Source organism: Zootoca vivipara, chromosome 7 (assembly GCF_963506605.1).
Source record: "Zootoca vivipara chromosome 7, rZooViv1.1, whole genome shotgun sequence".
In the NCBI taxonomy this organism is placed as follows: domain Eukaryota; kingdom Metazoa; phylum Chordata; class Lepidosauria; order Squamata; family Lacertidae; genus Zootoca; species Zootoca vivipara.
In genome coordinates, this window is record NC_083282.1 from 75,814,187 (window position 1) to 75,833,586 (window position 19,400).

The 19,400-nt window shown below is 43.1% G+C and overlaps 1 protein-coding gene across 3 annotated transcripts in view; it reads left to right on the top strand.

Moving 5' to 3' along the window:
• The window catches only part of EYA2 (EYA transcriptional coactivator and phosphatase 2), a 132,389-nt gene that overhangs the window by 73,110 nt on the left and 39,879 nt on the right, over positions 1-19,400 (top strand). For all 3 annotated transcript variants that reach the window (XM_060277284.1, XM_035122411.2, XM_035122412.2), the window contains exons 6-9: positions 9,393-9,460; positions 12,461-12,641; positions 16,611-16,735; positions 18,790-18,873. In XM_060277284.1, coding sequence (XP_060133267.1) covers positions 9,393-9,460; positions 12,461-12,641; positions 16,611-16,735; positions 18,790-18,873 — 458 coding nt within the window. The remainder of the gene's footprint in view (positions 1-9,392; positions 9,461-12,460; positions 12,642-16,610; positions 16,736-18,789; positions 18,874-19,400) is intronic.

Below are 19,400 nucleotides of genomic sequence, written 5' to 3' on the forward strand. Positions count from 1 at the left end.
TGGCTTGGAGAGAAGTCCATGAAGTTCAGTCCATGGCTTCCCTTCTTGCAAGGATCTCAGGTGGCAGGCTGGGAAACTTATTTGCTTGAGATCCTCAGCCAGTTGAAGTAGACAAAATTGTTCTAGGTCTGACTCAGGCTGCATTCAGACAGGACTTTATTCTGCTTATACAATAATTTCCACATTTGATATGAATCTGTCACATGGTTGGAATGCCAGTTCTGGAAAACTATTGGAAGCTTGGCTCTCATTTGCATGTTCATTTGCATCTGGAACAAATCTGTTTACAGGCGTTTTTAGCATCGTGATATCATAGGATGATGAAGCTGCTTGTCACGGTCCGGTCAACGGGCGTCAGGACCAGAGGCAAGATGGTGGTGTAGAAGCAGGAACAGGTGCAGGGCTGAGGGTCCAGCAGCAGGCAGTCACAGGGTCAGGGAGCAAGGCAGAGGCGAAGACGAAGGTCTGGGAGTCAAGGAGCAAGGCGTTGACAAGGCGAAGGTCCAAGGAGCAAGGAGCAAGGCGAAGGCTCAAGGAACAAGAAGCAAGGTGAAGGTTCAAGGAACAAGAAGCAAGGCGAAGGCTCAAGGAACAAGAAGCAAGGCGAAGGCTCAAGGAACAAGAAGCAAGGCGAAGGCTCAAGGAACAAGAAGCAAGGCGAAGGTTCAAGGAACAAGAAGCAAGGCGAAGGTACAAGGGTCGAGGATCAAGGCGTTGGCAAGGCAAGGGTCCACGGAGCAAGGATCAAGACGTCGGCAAGGCAAGGGTCCACGGAGCAAAGATCAAGACGTCGGCAAGGCAAGGGTCCATGGAGCAAGGATCAAGACGTCGGCAAGGCAAGGGTCCATGGAGCAAGGATCAAGACGTCGGCAAGGCAAGGGTCCACGGAGCAAGAGGCCAGATGCAACCAGGCAGGGATAGCATTGCTGTGGCCACGCCTTGCTTCTCCAGCACAAGCTGAGGCATGCCCCAGTCCTGCAAAGCACTACAGGCCCAGAGCCTGACTCCTGCCCATACCCCTGACACTGCTCCTGCAGGCCAATCAGGTTCCGGATTCACTCCCACCTGGAGTTGGATTGGGTAGCTCCTGCAGACCAATCAGACTGCTGATTCTGAATCGTATTGTTCTAGGATTCAGCTCAGTACATAACAGATGAAATTTGGAGCTGAAATTCTGTCATACAGTTCTTTCTCGTCATTTGAAATTTAGCACAACATGATGGTATGTTGATATATATATATATATAAACAGTTCCAGAATGCAACAGGTAATGCAGTGTAAACAGAACAGTAGAATGTGGGATAGAAGTTCTAGCATTGAAATCAGGAAGACTTAAGGCAATCTCTCCCTTGCAGTACATTCATAACCTCTGAACCATCAAGTGATTAGTTGGATGCATAAACAAGCCATCAGACGAATGTTCCTAACACCTGTTACAACTCAAACACCAATGCTTTTCTTTGTAGTTCATTCACATGCTGAGCTGTGAGTGATGAAAAATCAAGTTATGTATATGGGAGCGAAGTTGACTTATTTGTTTCAGTAGTGAATGGTAGGCCCCAACCCTTAGACTACAGAAAATATAGTTAAATTCCTTGCTGTAAACATCAAAACTAGACTACAATTATTAAAGGGAAGATGAATTCTGTGTGTGTGTGTGCGTGCGTGCGTGCGTGTGTGTACGTATGTATGTATGTACGTACTGTTTCCGATTATTCTTGGCTTTATTTTAAAGGCACAATTTATGTGCATGTATATTTTGTTTTGTTTTTCTCAGCTGCATTTGTTTAAATAACTCTGTACTGTGTTTTATGTTTATGGTCTGTAGGCAAAAAAAATCCGAAACTATTTCATATAAAAGTTATGTAAATGCATGTACATGCCAGCCCTAAGATGAATCTAAATAAACAGGTAAGGCCTGACTTCTGTAGGGGAGTAACTGAGCAAAAATCCCAAGGCGTGACCTTGAAACAGCATCTAGGCTGAAGTAAAATACTGTAGCCAGATGTAGGCTGCAGAGTTCCATCATGTGAGAAAGCTGGGGCATGACGTGCAACAATATGTAAAATGTAATAACATGTATTTAGTTGGTTTTCTTACTGACCCTTTTACCTTTGGGTCCCCGTGTAGTTAATGGGTATAAATTTGCACACTATAAAATAAAGTGGGTGCCCGAAGGAGAGACCTTCTGGGAACCACTTATATGCCACCTTGATAGAAGAAAGGTGGGATGTAAATGTAGAAAATAATTAATACAAAAAATAACTGTTCTAAAGCCATAACAGAGGTTACTGCAGTGGCTTGAGATTTCCCAGGAAATAGGTACCAAGGCAAATTGGTCCTGGTGACAGAGCGTAACAGAAGTGGCCGGTCACTGCTGTTCAGTGCTTAGTGAAAGTACCAGTAGTTGATTTTCATTTCTCTGGGGATATGAGGTTCAGGGCCAGCGATTAGGCAGAGCAACATGGTTGCCTCAGGTGGGAGGCAGTGTGGGTACCTGGAAAGTCCCCTGGGAAGAGAGACCGATCACTCAAACACTTTGGGAAAGTGTAGCTCTGCGTGGGAAATAGGGGTCTCCTAACAACGCTCAGCATTCCTAGCAAACTACCGTCCCCAGGATGCTTTGGGGGAAAGTCATGGCTTTTAATATGGTATAATAGTGCTTTAAATGTAAGGTACAGATGTGGCCGAGATGTGGCAGGACAGAGCTTTGAGAGCCACACAGCCAGTTCTGTGTCCTCTAAGGAAGCGCTAGAACAGCGAAGGAAGCTGTTGAAGTCATAGTCAACGTCTATTATTTTGCATGCTGAATGGGGAAATAGGTGCCATTTTGTCCTTCCACTCAACAGGCGCAATTTGTATCATGCCTTTCCTCCAAGGAATTCAGAGCAGTGTGCGCAGTCCCCCCACACCTAAACCCCATATTTTAACCCTCACATCAAGCCTGTGAGCTAACCTAGGCTTAGACAGGGACTGGCTAAAGGTCACCCGGGAAGCTTAATGGCTGAGAGGGAGTTTGAACTTGGGTATCCCCAGTGAGAGCTGGACCATAAAGAAGGCTGATCGCTGAAGAATTGATGCTTTCGAATTATGGTGCTGGAGGAGACTCTTGAGAGTCCCATGGACTGCAAGAAGATCAAACCTATCCATTCTGAAGGAAATCAGCCCTGAGTGCTCACTGGAAGGACAGATCGTGAAGCTGAGGCTCCAATACTTTGGCCACCTCATGAGAAGAGAAGACTCCCTGGAAAAGACCCTGATGTTGGGAAAGATTGAGGGCACTAGGAGAAGGGGACGACAGAGGACAAGATGGGTGGACAGTGTTCTCGAAACTACGAACATGAGTTTGACCAAACTGCGGGAGGCAGTGCAAGACAGGAGTGCCTGGCTTGCTCTGGTCCATGGGGTCACGAAGAGTAGGACACGACTAAATGACTAAACAACAACACCCCCAGTCCTAATTCTAGTACTCCAACCAGTACCTCAGTGCCTCTCCATGCAAGCCCAGCAGAGCTAAAAACCCACACATTGTGCAAATATCTTAAAAAGCTGTCACCAAGTGTTCTAAAATAGTGGTCGCTGTGAAGAACGATCTGATATTGTTTCAGATTTGGTCATGAAAAGCTACACATTTTTGCAGTCCTTGCTTGTTCCAATATACACTGGTACTGGAAAGAAAAGCATTGACTTTGGAACAACCTTCTGTGGATTGCGAATTTAACACTTTGCCTACGTAGCCACCAGAGTTGCCAGTTTGGGAGAAAAAAAGTTTAAATTACTGGTAGTTGCCCAAATTTTACTGGCACCCTTATATAAGTACTTAGGTTATAACATACCCTAAATACTGAAACATATTAAAAAATCTTAAACTTGCCTCAGTGTACACTTACTTTCCAAGACCCGACTTTCTACCTACATTTGGCATAGCTGCTTTTTCATGAAGTGATTTTACTGCCTCCACATGGGGCACTGGCAATGACAGACACTTGTGAAAATGAGCAATGCTGCCAGTGGTTTTTATTGATTATGGCTTTTGTTGCCCTGGAAATTCCCTTCCAATGGGATTTCATTGGGCAGAAATGGAAATCTTGTCCTCAGGATTCGTGTATCTCAGCTGCGATGTTGGGGTGGAGCAGAGGGATCAATGTTATTTGCTAAAGTGGACAGTGAGGAATGGGATTTTATAATCTGTGGTAGTCTTAAAACAAACATCTAGTCCTTTTACCTATCAATATATGCTTAAAAAGGACTGGGAAGGGAATCTGTGGCTGCCCCTAATGTTATTGGACTACAGCTCCTATCATCTCACTAAAGAGGCTGGATTTAATAGGTAAGATAAAAAAGGTTAACCCTTTGGTTGGCCTTTGGTTTTTAAAATTATTTCCTGCTGATTCAAGTAGAACTCACTAAAGAGGCTGATTCAAGTACATTCAACCTGGGGCTTTACAAACCATGAATTATCTTCAATAATTGTGAAATTGCTTGTATTTATGATGGCAATAAGTGTCTTGATTAAATTAGTTGTGCAAAAGACTGTAGAGATGTGCATTAACTGGTCCTAGTAAATGCGTGGACAACATTTCAGGTATATTATATAGGTAAAGGTAAAGGGACCCCTGACCATTAGGTCCAGTCGTGACCGACTCTGGGGTTGCGCGCTCATCTCGCATTATTGGCCGAGGGAGCCGGCGTATAGCTTCCAGATCATGTGGCCAGCATGACAAAGCCGCTTCTGGCAAACCAGAGCACCACACGGAAGCGCCGTTTACCTTCCCGCTGTAGCGGTTCCTATTTATCTACTTGCATTTTGACGTGCTTTCGAACTGCTAGGTTGGCAGGAGCTGGGACCGAGCAACAGGAGCTCACCCCGTCACAGGGATTCGAACCGCCGACCTTCTGATCAGCAAGCCCTAGGCTCAGTGGTTTAACCACAGTGCCACCTGGGTCCCTTGCAAAAGACTGTAGAGATGTGCATTAACTGGTCCTATTAAATGCTTGGAGAACATTTCAGGTATATTATATAGATATCACCATTAAGTCTTGTTAATTATGTGCAGTGCAGTGGGAACCCTTTCTTTTTTTAAAAAAAATACTGCGCATCACAAGCTTACAAAAGTTAAAGGCCCTCCAGACATGTGGCCCACCAAGGTTGAGACACGCCGCATCGCCTGGCTCAGGCACAGATGCAATTGTGTTAAAGCGTGGCACACATTTATTAAAGAAACATTAAAGGAATGGCAAATGGAATCGGATTGTCATGAAAGGATGCAGGCTATTTTACTCATGGGTTTCCTAATGGCTTCAGTTTGAGTGTTGCCCTTATGTGCTCAGATGTTCTCATTTCACAATCCATCATTAGGAAAGCCTATGGCACGGGGTCAATTTAGAGTTTTCCTACCAAGTACTTTCCAGTGCTGTATATCTGAAGGGCTGTTCCCCTCTAATACCTAGGTTGTTTTATTACCAGCTAAATGTTCTCTGTGTTACCTGTGAATGAGAGCATTGTGACATTTTAGCAGCTGGTTTGATTGAACACAGATGTGAACTATGCTCCATGTGGAGAAGACCCAAAAGGAAAAAGATCTTGACTTGTGCTTCTGATTTTAAAGGAGTGCGCATGCGATCGAACGATAGGTGGATGACACAGACCCACAGTCACAATAGCTGAATGGCGGGTGGAGGGCAGTCATAGCTCAGTGGAAAAGCCCATTTCCTGCGTGGAAAAGGTCTCGGGTTCAATCCTTGGCACTTCCAGGCAGGGCTGGGAAAGACTGGAGAGCCACTGCCAACCAGTGTAGAATAGGGGTTCCATAGCCTGAGATGCCTCGAAAATTACCAGCCCCACCTGCCACGAAATGGTGTTGCATGGACAGAACCAGTCACAAAATGGTGGCAGATGGTGGCAGTTTTACATAGTTTTCAACTAGTATCTAATTCATCTTCAGAAATTGCTAAATTCTTTTTACAGGTAGGTAGCCGTGTTGGTCTGAGTCGAAGCAAAATAAAAAAATTCCTTCAGTAGCACTGAAAATTCCTTCAGATACACTAGTGTATCTGAAGAAGTGTGCATGCACACGAAAGCTCATACCAAAATATAAACTTAGTTGGTCTTTAAGGTGCTACTGAAGGAATTTTTTTATTTTGCTAAATTCTTTGACACAGTGGCTTGCTTTATAGCAAGGAGTTCCATAGCCCCTTCATTTTTCAGTTTGGCATCAACTTAAAACACATTTATTTGCTCCGGCGTTTGTGAGATGTTAATTTAGTCTGCCGGGGTGTATGTTTCACTCTGCAGTTTTAATTGTGTTATTTTACCTGTTCTTGTTTATTCTGTTTGATGAGTACTATTCTTTGTTCTGTTTATTGCAATCTGCCAGTGTGGTGAAGTGGTTAAGAGTGGTAGACTCGTAATCTGGTGAACCGGGTTCGTGTCTCTGCTCCTCCACATGCAGCTGCTGGGTGACCTTGGGCTAGTCACACCTCTTTGAAGTCTCTCAGCCCCACCCACCTCACAGAGTGTTTGCTGTGGGGGAGGAAGGAAAAGGAGAATGTTAGCCGCTTTGAGACTCCTTCGGGGAGTGATAAAGCGGGATATCAAATCCAAACTCCTCTTCTTCTTCTGCCCTGGGATCTGTAATGGCACAACACTGAGACTAAAGGAGAGGGAGTTGACAGGTGGGGGTGACTAAGGCCAGTCTGAAGTTGGTGGGGCAGCGCCCCACCTGCCCTGGTGGACAAGCAAGGCAGCAATAACACCTGAGTGGTTTTAGAAAGAACTTTTCATCAGCACCAGTCCCTGCTGCTTCCCACCTGCCTTTCTGGTACTGATTGGCATGTGTACTTTGCGCTGGACTCTTATTGGGCACTAAGTGATCAAGCTAGGGAAGGAAATTTACCTGTCCCCCCTCTAACAGCTAACTGCGAGTAAAGTTTTTTACCTTTGTTGTGGCAAATAAGTGGAATGCTCTGCTGATAGAGATTCAGCAGGCACCTTACGTTCTAACCTTCTAGAGTCTGCTGGACAATTTTCTGTTCCGCCAAACACAGGCAATTAAGAAAACACCTTTCCTTAATAGTTAGTTGAAAGTCTCTGATTTTGTTTTATTTTTCATGGTTTTTGTTTTTATAAAGATGTTGCTGTAAATAGCTTTGTTTTTTATGATATAGTGGCAAACACATCTAAATATATAAAATGAGTGCATTATGTATCACTTAAGTGCATCAGTAAGCCATTGAATGTCAGCAAAACTCTCCATTGAAAATTATCGAGGAACGTTATTTGCCCAACAACCTATTTCTAGTCAAAGCAGTCTCTGATACTGAGCAGACATGGAGAAATAATTCAGAATACAGTACCATAGTCTAGGAAGAGGATGCATGCTGATACTAACAGGCCATAATTGAGGCTCCCCCCCCCCAAGTCATCAGCCCTTCATAAATATATCTAGTTCTGTCTGTGCTAAGTGATCTCTTTGATCCTCCAGTGGTTTGAAGGTGAGTGTTACAGAATTTTACACCTCTTACATTTTGAAAACTTCCTTCCTCTTCCACTTCAGCAAGGGCTTTTGCCCAGAGTTTCTCTGGTGGGGGCAAACAAACAACTCACTTTTGTTGCTTTGCCTTCTATTCATCCAATCCTGGTCTCTGAACATGCGTGAATTTTAAGTGCTGAGTCTAGAGAGAATTTTCTTTTTTTGGCTGGGAAATGCAAAGCTGTTGACACATAGCTGCTTCTATGATTTATCCCCTTGGCATGAATGCTCCCAAGCTGAGCCCAGGGCAGGGCTGGGTGGAGAATACCCAAATGAAGCAGTGTCTCAGGCTGGCACCCTTAAGGCAAGCTCCACATCATTGAGAGATCATTAGCTCTTGACCTTTCCTGTGCTTTTAATTCCCCCCCTCCCCTTCTGCAAAATGTTTTTTAAAGGCCAAATGTGATGGCAAATTAGTTCTGGAAGCAGATTCTCCTCCTAGAGTGGGGTGGTTTTCTTTCTTTCTTTTTTTGGCATGAGATTTATTTCTCCCTGCATGTGCTTTTGTGACTGACTGCACTTGGCGAGCTGCAGTTTGTTCAGCTGTCCATTCCCCTGCCTAATCTAGGGTCTTAAAATAAAAACAAACAAGCGGATATTCGGAGAGAGGACGCAGCATGGAGACACTGAGAGGCATTTGTTCCTGTGCCTTGGCTAAAACACCACTCCACTGGTTCCTTGTACCGTGTCTCTGCTTTACGGCTAAAGATGCTGGCAGTTCCTACAATGAGAAACTGTGTCAAGCAGTTGGTTCATCAAGTTCTTCTTAAATAGAAAGTTACTTGGGGGTTTTGGGGAGGTGGTGGTAGTAGTAGAGGACAACAACAGACAAGGGAAGCTAATTTCTGTTCAATGCAGGGCCATTTTGCAAGGGATACATCAAATGTGTGGCATGGATACGACCTTAGTTCATCAGTTCAGCTGTAAAAGAATAACATTGCCTGTCTAAAAGCCACTTGAAACCAGCTTTCCAAATACAGTGGTGCCTTGACTTACGAATTTAATCCATTCCCAAGGCACCTTCATAGGTTGAAAAATTTGTAACTCGAAAAGCGCCATTGGAAACGCGGTTTCCCATAGGAATGCATTGGAAATGGAAAAATTCGTAAGTCAAAGCAACCCTATCTAAAAATTCATAAGTCGAAAAAACCCTATCTAAAACCATTGCGGTTTCCGTTCGGATGTCGAGAAACTCGTAAGTGTGCAGCCATTTGCCCCACTCGTAAGTCGAAAAATTCAGTTGTCGAGTCGTTCGTAAGTCGAGGTACCACTGTATATTGGAATGTGGTGCACTTCGGGATTTCAACCAGTTAAGAGTTCCAAAAGCATGGGGCTACCACGGAAAAGGTTGTTTCTCTTGTGCCTGACACTCTGCCTGCAAAATGGAAGTTTAGTTGTTTTTTAGATACCCCTTCCTAAAATAAGACATTCCTCAGAAAGATGCAGTAGTGCTATAAGAAGGAATTATTTTTATTATTTTTATTGGAGCTTGAGAAATGCAGAGTAACAGGATGTTTTCATAAGGCAAGTACCTAAAAAGGTGAGGTTTCAGAATCTTAGCATAGTCTTGCAGGAATCCTGACCTAGGGTGGGCAAGTACTTCTGACCCGGTACAAAGCAGATTCCTCTGTTGGCCACCACGGGAACTGGATGCTGGACTAGGTGGGACTTTGGCCTGATCCAGCAGTGTCATCTTATGTTCCGAATTCCTTAAGCTCCTAAAATCTTCCTTACCAGTTGACAGGTTGAAGATCAAGCAAGGGCAGGGCAAGGGCACACCCTCTGAGGATAATTTGGCCATTTGTATTGGGCTTAATGGAATTCTATTACCTACCTTGTTTCTTCTTCTGTTCTCTTAGGCACCTCAGGGATTTACCAGGCGCCCAATGGCCTGACGGGTTCTGCAGGGTTCAGCACAGTACACCAGGTACAACTTTAAACTTTTTTTTAAAAAAAAAAATGTCCTGAAAAGGAGGTTCATCATATTTCAGCCGCATGGCCTTAATACCTTGATACCTATCTCTGATGATCATACAGAACGTCTCATTCTTAAGGGACAAAAAGCGTACGTCTCTATGGACGCTCACAGATCTCAAGGGCTTGGTAAGGGACTTGGAAACCAAATACTTTTGACATCAACCTCCCCCCCTCCCCCCTTCTTCCTCCAACCAGTCCCGGCCCAATCTCAGCACTTTGAGTGCGACGCTGAAAACATGTCACAATGGGGACACCACAGTTTCACATGAACATCTTTTTTAAAAAATTTTTTAGCAGTTTCCATCATCCTGCAGAGAGTGCTGGCTTCTTTCTTAGCTTTCAGTAACAGATGTGAATCAACATTCTAAAGCATCACTCAGAGACGCTTGCGAATATGAAGCCATCGGAGCCTCTTTGCGCTCTTCCTAATTTGGACGTACACCTGTTGATGAACTTCATGCTTTGCATAAGTTAGCACCTTTAAATATAAAGCATGTGTATAAATATATGATGTGGATAACATTACAGGCAGAAACACTGTATGAGAATGCTTGCTCATAAAGATTGGTGTAGACCAAGTATGAAGTCACTCTGCTTCTTTTGTTTGTGCAAAAGCTGAAATATAAGCATGTGAAGTTAAACTGAAGTCACTGAGACCATGGGACTTGCAAGTATTTTAAAGAATTACATCCTAAATTCAGTTTCCCATAAGCTTTGAAAGAACTTCCTGTTTCAGGGCTGTTGGGGCGACAGGCCCCACGCCAGTGATAAGGTTACTTTTAGATGGTTCCAGTAGGCATAGCCAATTTGGTGCCTCCAGATGTTGGACTACAATTTCCATCATACCTGATCATTTATCATGCTGGCCGGGGCTGATGGAAGTTGCAGTCCGACATCTGAAATGCATGATGTTGGCTGCCCCTATGTTAGAAGGTTGCAGCAAACCAGAACGCGAAATCATGGATTGGTTTGACGACCATGGTTAAGTTTAAGCTTGCCTGCCTCTGCAACCTCTGCATGCAAGTGAGAAACTGGTTTTTATGCTATTTCCTTCTTGCATGCTGCTTGGGAATAGAGCTAAGCTCAGCAAGCTAAACCATGGTTTCACTATGAGATTGTGGCATCACAACAGAGTCACGTGAAATTGCTGCTGAGCTAAACTTTCTAGCCTTCAGCTGCTTGTTGCTGTTCTGTAGGACTGCTGGACCTGTCAGTTAGAGAATATAATATAGCTGAGCTTGTTGCATGTGAGCTATGGCACAGCCTAATGAATTTCATGGAAAGGTTATTCATTCAGGGCTTCTTTGCCCAGTACACGATTAGCAGGTACACATTAAAGGAGGATGTGCACATTTCTCTGAGTGTGCAATATGAATGAATACATGCTGCAAAGAGCCACATTTTGCAGTGTTGTCTTCTGGTACATACATAGAACTGGTTCACGCATAACATTTGACTATGGTTTGGCACTATGAGAACAAGCCACGCTCTCCATATTCCCCCTCCACTCCCATGCTCCACTTCAATGAATTTGTTCCTGGTTTCATCAAACCATAGTTTTCTGGTATATGTGAAGTTTGAAGTGACAAGCTGTGGCTTGAGCTCACTCCCCAAACCAGGGTTGCAGAAAACAGCAGTCTTGATTTGAGAACGTAAGAAGAACTGTGCTGGAGAAAACCATCTAGTGCAGCTCTTTGCTCTCACAATAGCAAACCAGATGCCCATGAGAAATCCCAAGCAGAACCTTAGTGTAACATCACCCTCCAGTGAGTGGTATTTGTGAGGACACTGATTGTGCTTTCCACAAGTGGCGACTCTCGACTCCACTTTGGTGTATTTACAGAGTTTAATTATACACATATGTACAAGACGGAGCTAACGTTTCCATGGCCGTTCAGTCACTTTCAGATCCCGGAAGTGGCGCTCGGCGGGATCACCTCCAACACATTATTTTGAGAGCCCCAAGTCTTCTCCTTTCCTCCCTGCGCTTTTGACCCCTGCGCTGTTGAGGAGACGGGGCAATTATGTTCCCCTCCTGACCCGCTCAAACACTGATCAGGGTTTCTAGCGTCCGAGACCTCTCCCTCTGCAGAGCTCTGGCATGACGTTCCCTGGTGGTGCTCTGAGCTCCTTGCATCCTAACCCCTTGCACCACCTTGCCAGGCTCTCCGCTGACTCTGAGGTGGTGCTCTGAGCTCCCTGCATCCCTGACCCCTTGCACCACCTCGCCAGGCTCTCTGCTGACCCCTGGTGGTCCCCTGACAGTATTCAAAGGCATATTGCTTGATGGGATAAGAGCAAGTCATGGTTTGATGAAAGCAGGAAGTAATTCCGTGGAAGGGAATCCAGTTAAGGATTTGCTTAAGCACAAAGCTTTTATAGCTATAGTGCCGGATCATAGATCTGAGCCATTGGATAATTTAGTCATGTACTGGCCTTGCATTTCACAGGTATACAGCAGGTGTTGATTTTTTAACGTGCATCCCCTAAAAGTGTTTTACAACCACCAGGTAGATGGGACTCACTGTTGTATAAATGCAGTGTAAATGCAAGAGGAAAAAGAAGTGGGGGCAAGACTGCATGCTTTTTAAATGTGCAATAGTTTTCTTTTATCAAATTTTCACGTTGACATTGTGGTGCAGCTATTTAGAAAAAAAATGAAGAAGTGCTATTACATGCATGCAGTCCCATGAAGTGACTTGCTTGATTCCTGGCATTAGATTTCATGAAATAAGCAAGTTACCATCATCGCTTCCTGCCAAATGCAGCAGATTCAAAGGTGATGCTACTTCTGCAAAACATAGTTGTGCACAGAAGTGAGGAATATGATAATGGGGAAATATTTGTAAGCCTGGTTATATTTAGCCTGCAAAGTACATAACTCTTAATTAGGTGTGCTGCTTATCAAACATTTGGAGAATGATTAGTGTTGCTGTCTCTTCTTTCAAAGGAGTATTCTTCATATCCCAGCTTCACCCAAAGCCAGTATTCACAGTATTACAGCTCATCCTACAACTCTTCTTACATGTCTGCAAATAGCATCAGTCCATCAGCTATCCCAACACCGACCTACTCGCTCCAAGAGTCTTCACACAACATTAACAACAGTCAGAGCACCGAATCACTTTCTGGTAGGTGACTTGCTGTAAATGATTGGAAATCCCTCTCCTGTTTAAAATTATCTTACAAGTACAACTATGTGCAGGGCTTAAATTTCAGCCAGGGTGCAGGATCCTGTTTTCAGGATATTTCAGGACCAGTATAATATGAATGGCAATGGCTCAAGGTGAGCACAGAGTATCTTTATTTTAGTACTAAATATACAAAGCCAGATCCTACGAATCTTAAGAATACGGGGTGGGGGTGGGGATCCCAAACCAAACCAAACGGCGTAACTTCTAGGCAGGAGCATTTGGCAGGGTGCGGCCGTGTTCCAGAGCTGCCCTCCTGAAAGTAGAGCCGTTGCTACTTTGTTGGATGGTTGCAGGGGCAGGAGTGAAGTCAAGGCTGCTTGAGCACACTGGTGGAGCCCAGCATTGCACCCACACAGCCGCAACCTTGTTGTTCCATCCTCGGGCTGTCAAGGTGAGCAACAGGGATGCTGCTATTGGTAGAGTGGCCCCACACCACCCCCCTACCCCTGTGCTGTCTGCTCCTGCTTCCAGCTAAGCTTCAGTTGTGAGGCTTCTTTTCCCGCAACCCCCCAATCCTTGAAGCAGAAACTATACATTAGTTTCTGTGGATGGAAATGTATTGGGAGATATGTTTAGACTCCCTGTGTGTTAAAGATAATACAAGACTTTCTTATGATATACTTAAACAATACAATAATGGATTAACGGTGCAGTTGAATTCAGTGGGGCTTGCTCCTAAGTAAGTGCAGCTTTAAACAAATAATCATAATTTTAAAATAATTGATTAAAAATAAATAGGCAGTTTAAAATAAAGCCTTTAAAAACACTTAACTTAGCTGGTAACTTAAAAGCTCTTGGAAATAGAACAGATAATAATACAGTGGTACCTTGCAAGACGAATACCCTGCAAGACGAATTTTTCACAAGATGAATGCGTCTTGCGATCTGATGGTGACTCGCAAGACGAATTCATTTTGTGAAAAATTCGTCTTGCAAATCGCGGTTTCCCATAGGAATGCATTGAAATTTAATTAATGTGTTCCTATGGGCAAAAAAAGAAATTTCAATGCATTCCTATGGGAAACCACAATTCGCAAGATGAATTTTTTGCAAAAACGAATTGACTCGCGGAACGAATGAAATTCGTCTTGCCAGGTACCACTGTAACATGTTGTTCTGTGTCCTAAGCAACAATCATGATGGTTAATGTCAGGCTCATATCCCAAGGGTGCCACCCCAAAAAAGACCTCCTCTCCAGTAATCACTTGCCTGGCTTGAGGTGCCAGGGGATCCAGAGAAGGATCTCAGCTGCTGATCTTAACTGAGAGGCAGCTTCATATGGAATAAGTTAGTCCTTCATCTACTCTGAACTCAGACGATTTAGGTCAGGGCTTGAAAAGTAAGAACCATCACTTCAGTCGATGTCTGAAAACATTGTGCAACTCAATGAAGCTCAATATTAGTGCAATAGAGCAAACTTTGTTATTTGCCATAAGAGTGTGCATACTGGCATCAAATCATTAGGGCAGCACAGTTTCCGGGGGGGGGGGGAATAAAAATAAAGCCAAATATAATACTGTATTAATTAGGGGCTCACAATAATGATATTGAATTTAGAAAAGGCTGGTGAAATGTTGAAAGAAGGGAAATTATTTCCCATCTAGAAAGCAGTAGTCCCCGTGCAGCTGTAGTTAGATGCAACAAGTCAAGATCAGACAGAGACGAAAGCAAAGTGACTGAACCTGAAATTCTATAATTGAATAGCTGTCTGTAGGAAGAGGTCACATAATCACCACTGACAATAGCAGCAAATACCACTGCTCTCATATTATTTTCTAGAAACGAAACTTTTTTTCAGCAACCACTTATAAGTTCTTAGTTTAACAAGCATTCATACTGATTGAGGACCTTTTAAATAAAGCTACAGATAAACAGGCTAAGTAAACAATGAGCTCCATGTTTATTTTATTTTATTTCTTTTAAATAAATGCCTTTCCATACTTCTTGAAGTGATCCGTGATCTACTGGAGTGCTTAGTTTTTAACTATCAATTATGGGCTTAAATGTCATCATCTTCAAATGTTCTGTTGGAATGTAGTCAGTATATCACTTCCCCAGCGAAATTTTCATTGGCAGGCTATATCATTTTTATAAAGCACCACGTCATTTCTGCATAATCACTGTATGTACAACCCAAAGTGGGGTATGCTTACTTATAGAACAACCCTGCACATCTGTTGTTACTCAAACAGAAAAAATATAGTAAATTAAAACAAAACAAAATGCTAACGTAGATTACTGCAAAATTACTTTAGAGTATTTCCCCCTCATTAGATTTGATTTCAGCCTGAGATTTCAAAATCCTTCCCATGAAAAAATGAACCAGATTCCTATTTAAAATGCTACATCTGAATTGCTAGAGGGATTGGAGAGCCCTATATAAAGGGAAAAGAAAATTGAAGTCAGGGATATTTAAATAGGTTTTTTTAAAATGCGGGTCTCTTATCAACATTAACTTAAATATGTCTCATCAAACACCACTTAAAGACCCAAGGCAAGTAACAATTCTTTGATTATGTCAAAAATTTCAGAACTCTGTTAAGCTGTTTGGCTGAATTAAAACTTCTGTTCTAAGCATTTTTGTTTGGAAAATAAAATAAAAGCGTTATTGATTTTAAGTGGAACATTATTCGAAATTGGGCAAACCTTTTCTTCAGACTATGTTGCAAGCTGTTAAAATTGTGTTACATTTTCATTTTTTGCTATTTTAATTAAAAATTGTAATTCAACATAAAACATCCCAGTTTTCATTGATTGAGGTGTTGGGGGGGACCCATTCTTTTCTGGGTTAAAATATGAAACAGGTGTGATGGAATGTTAAAAGGTTTTTGATAATTTTTGCTCTGAAGATGCTTCTAAACCTTTTTTCGAAAGCACGTCAAAGTGCAAGTAGATAAATAGGTACCGCTACAGCGGGAAGGTAAACGGCGTTTCCGTGTGCTGCTCTGGTTCGCCAGAAGCGGCTTTGTCATGCTGGCCACATGACCTGGAAGCTGTACGCCGGCTCCCTCGGCCAATAATGCGAGATGAGCGCTGCAACCCCAGAGTTGGTCACGACTGGACCTAATGGTCAGGGGCCCCTTTACCTTTACCTAGGGTGAGATAGATACCGGTAGCTAGATAGATGATAGATAGATAGATAGTGCTGGATTAATTCTGTAGAATAATTAGTTTTCTTTAAAAAACAACAAAACAATTTTAGGTGAGTTGTACTACTACAAAAGAGTAATTTTTTTTCCTTTAGTGTTCTAAAAAATCTCAGGGTTACTAACAGCCCTGTCCTTTTGCATTGCTGTATTCAAATGATCAAGATCTGAACAGAATCAGCTGAGATAAGGCAAGAGGCGAGGGAATTGGTTCCCCTCAATTTAGCAGACAAGCCCTTGTTCCCCCTACATTACAACCAACCAAACCAGCAAATGCATCTTTAGCAAGGTGTGTGGCTGCCTGGTTTGGTCTGAATATTTGCTAAACAGGCATAGGCAAACTCAGCCCTCCAGATGTTTTGGGACTACAACTCCCATCATCCCTGACCACTGGGAATTCTGGACTTTGAAGTCATTTCATTTTCATTTTCATTTGTTTACTGTTCTGTATTGAACTGCGCTTATTAGTATTTTAATGCATGTGGAGTGTTCTAATTGAGTTGATACAGCAACCGAGAAATTTTGTTGTTCCCGCAAGGGGACAATGACAATAAAGATCTATTCTATTCTATCTGGAGGACCGAGTTTGCCTATGTCTGTGCTAAGATTTTAGCAAATGACTTTCTAAAGGATCTTACAATTGTCATTTCTGATTCTTTGATGATAAGTGGGACACGGTTGTGTAGTTTTTCAACAAGCTCAGGAACCATAAAATAGGAAGTTGGCTTTGAGTAGAATTCTTTTTTATATATACCTGTAGGTGAATATACAACACCTGTAAAAGACACAGATACAGACAGGCAGCACAGAGGAACGGATGGAAAGCTACGAGGTCGATCGAAAAGAAACAATGATCCCTCCCCATCAGCTGACACCGAAATTGAGGTGAGATGTCTAGAGAATTTCGTTCACCCCAACTCTATTTCATTTGTATTTGACTAAATCCAGGGCAGTAGACCTATTGAAATTAATGGGCCTAGTCAATTCCATTAGTTTCAGTGGCACTACACTGAGTAAAACGTAGGCTTACCAACCTATAACTCTAAGTTTTTCCCTACTGAAATTAAATAATATAATTACCAGATCACTTGTTGTCTCCCCAAGTTTTTAAAATCCTTGCTGTTATTTTGACTTATGAGTAGAATATATTTCAAAACGGATTATTGTTACATTTACATCTGGTGGAAAAACTATGCAGATGTAACCTTTCGCCCTTATTGTGGTTTCTTGATTCTGTTTTTCTTCAAATGATGTAACCCAGGGAGGTTCATAAAATACCCGGTCTGGCTTCAGGTTTGAAGGGACCCTTGGCCAAGTGTTAGGCTCCCTCTCAACATTGGTGTAAGCTTATCTGGTGGCAGCAGGAAACGGCAGCTATTTTAATTTCCCACAATGCCCTAGTGATGCTACACCAGAGGCATTGTGGGAAATCAAAATGGCTGCTTGCTACTGCCACCACCAGGTAAACCTTTGGGAAGCGCCCAAGGCAGGCGTCAGTGCTGGTGGATTTAGTTGGGTTTCCTGTGGGAAACTCGATGGCACAGCTGATCCCTGCAGAAAGCCACCTGGATGGGTGGTGACTTCAAGCCTGCTGATTTGAAGTCCCAAAGATAATCAGCTGATTTTGTGGCCATCTCAGATGATTGACAGGTGGGTGGTCCTGACACTCTTTTCAAACTTGGGCCATAAATGATGGAGGAGATAAGGATCTGGCACACATCAAGTTCCGCAACTTGAGGGCATCCTGAGCAAGGATGGGCTTGAGGGCATCCTGAGCAAGTTTGCAGACGACACCAAATTGGGAGGGTTGGCTAATACCCCAGAGGACAGGATCACACTTCAAAAGGACCTTAACAGATTAGACAACTGGGCCAAAGCAAACAAGATGAATTTTAACAAGGAGAAATGTAAAGTACTGCACTTGGGCAAAAAATAATAATGAAAGGCACAAATACAGGATGGGAGACATCTGGCTTGAGATGTGAAAAGGATCTAGGAGTCTTGGTAGACCACAAACTTGACATGAGTCAACAGTGTGATGCAGCAGCTAAAAAAGCCAATGCAATTCTGGGCTGCATCAATAGGAGTATAGCATCTAGATCAAGGGAAGTAATAGTACCACTGTATTCTGCTCTGGTCAGACCTCACCTGGAGTACTATGTCCAGTTCTGGGCACCACAGTTCAAGAAGGATACTGACAAGCTGGAACGTGTCCAAAAGAGGGCAACCAAAATGGTCAAAGGCCTGGAAGTGATGCCTTATGAGGAACAGCTTAGGGATCTGGGTATGTTTAGCCTGGAGAAGAGAAGGTTAAGGGGTGATATGATAGCCATGTTCAAATATATAAAAGGATGTCATATAGATGAGGGAGAAAGATTGTTTTCTGCTGCTCCAGAGAAGCGGACACGGAGCAATGGATTCAAACTACAAGAAAGAAGATTCCACCTTAACATTAGGAAGAACTTCCTGACAGTAAGAGCTGTTCGACAGTGGAATTTGGTGCCAAGGAGTGTGGTGGAGTCTCCTTCTTTGGAGGTCTTTAAGCAGAGGCTTGACAGGCATATGTCAATAATGCTTTGATGATGTTTCCTGCTTGGCAGGGGGTTGGACTGGATGGCCCTTGTGGTCTCTTCCAACTCTATGATTCTATGATTCTAACCTTTATGTAAAAGAAGAGATCTTATGAAGGGTTTGTATGATAGGCAGGTGTCATAAGGAGAGAATATATGGGGCTGTTTCTGGAAGCAACCAACGTTCAGGTGGCTAAGGTGATGGAACTGGATGAGTGAAGATAACATGTGTGTTGATGATATAAAGGGCTGTAGTCTAAGATATCTGGAGAGCACTGGCTTGAGGAAGGCTGGATCCCAAATGAATATATTCCTGCAACTAATATGGTATGATTTTTGTCTCCCCCACCCCTCTGTCTTTCACCACAGCGTGTTTTTGTGTGGGACTTGGACGAGACGATAATTATTTTTCACTCCTTACTCACGGGAACGTTTGCATCCAGATATGGGAAGGTACTGTACTGTGGAATTTGTCTTCTCCCTCCCCCCTCCAACCGCCCCCGTTGCTGCTTGTCCACCCAGAACACATTGAAAATTATAAGGGCAGCTTAATACGCCAGCTTTTCTAGCAGATGTTGCTCATTTTTCTTCAGAATATATTTAATATAGCTAAGTCCAGTGGTATTTCCCTCAAACATGTGAAAATTTAATTAACATCCCATCACAAGGCCAAGAGACTCAAGTTCTTCAAAAGAGTATTGCTCGACTTCTCCAAAATAGGACAATTTTGAGCTGTTTTTCTTGTAAAAGTTTTTCATCTCTCAAAAAAGAAAAGGAAAACAATTTATTCAGCAGACATGATACAAGAACTCCTGCTTGATCAAGGTACCAATTATTTTAGATAGGCTCCCCTCTGCCCAGCACCTGGTCAGGGGGTTTTCTCAGATAAGGCTTGTGTAAAAGAGACAACACAAACAGCAGGCTTTGTGTGATGTATGTGGTACTGGACTGTGCCGTTTCAGACTGCAAGTGTGGTTTGA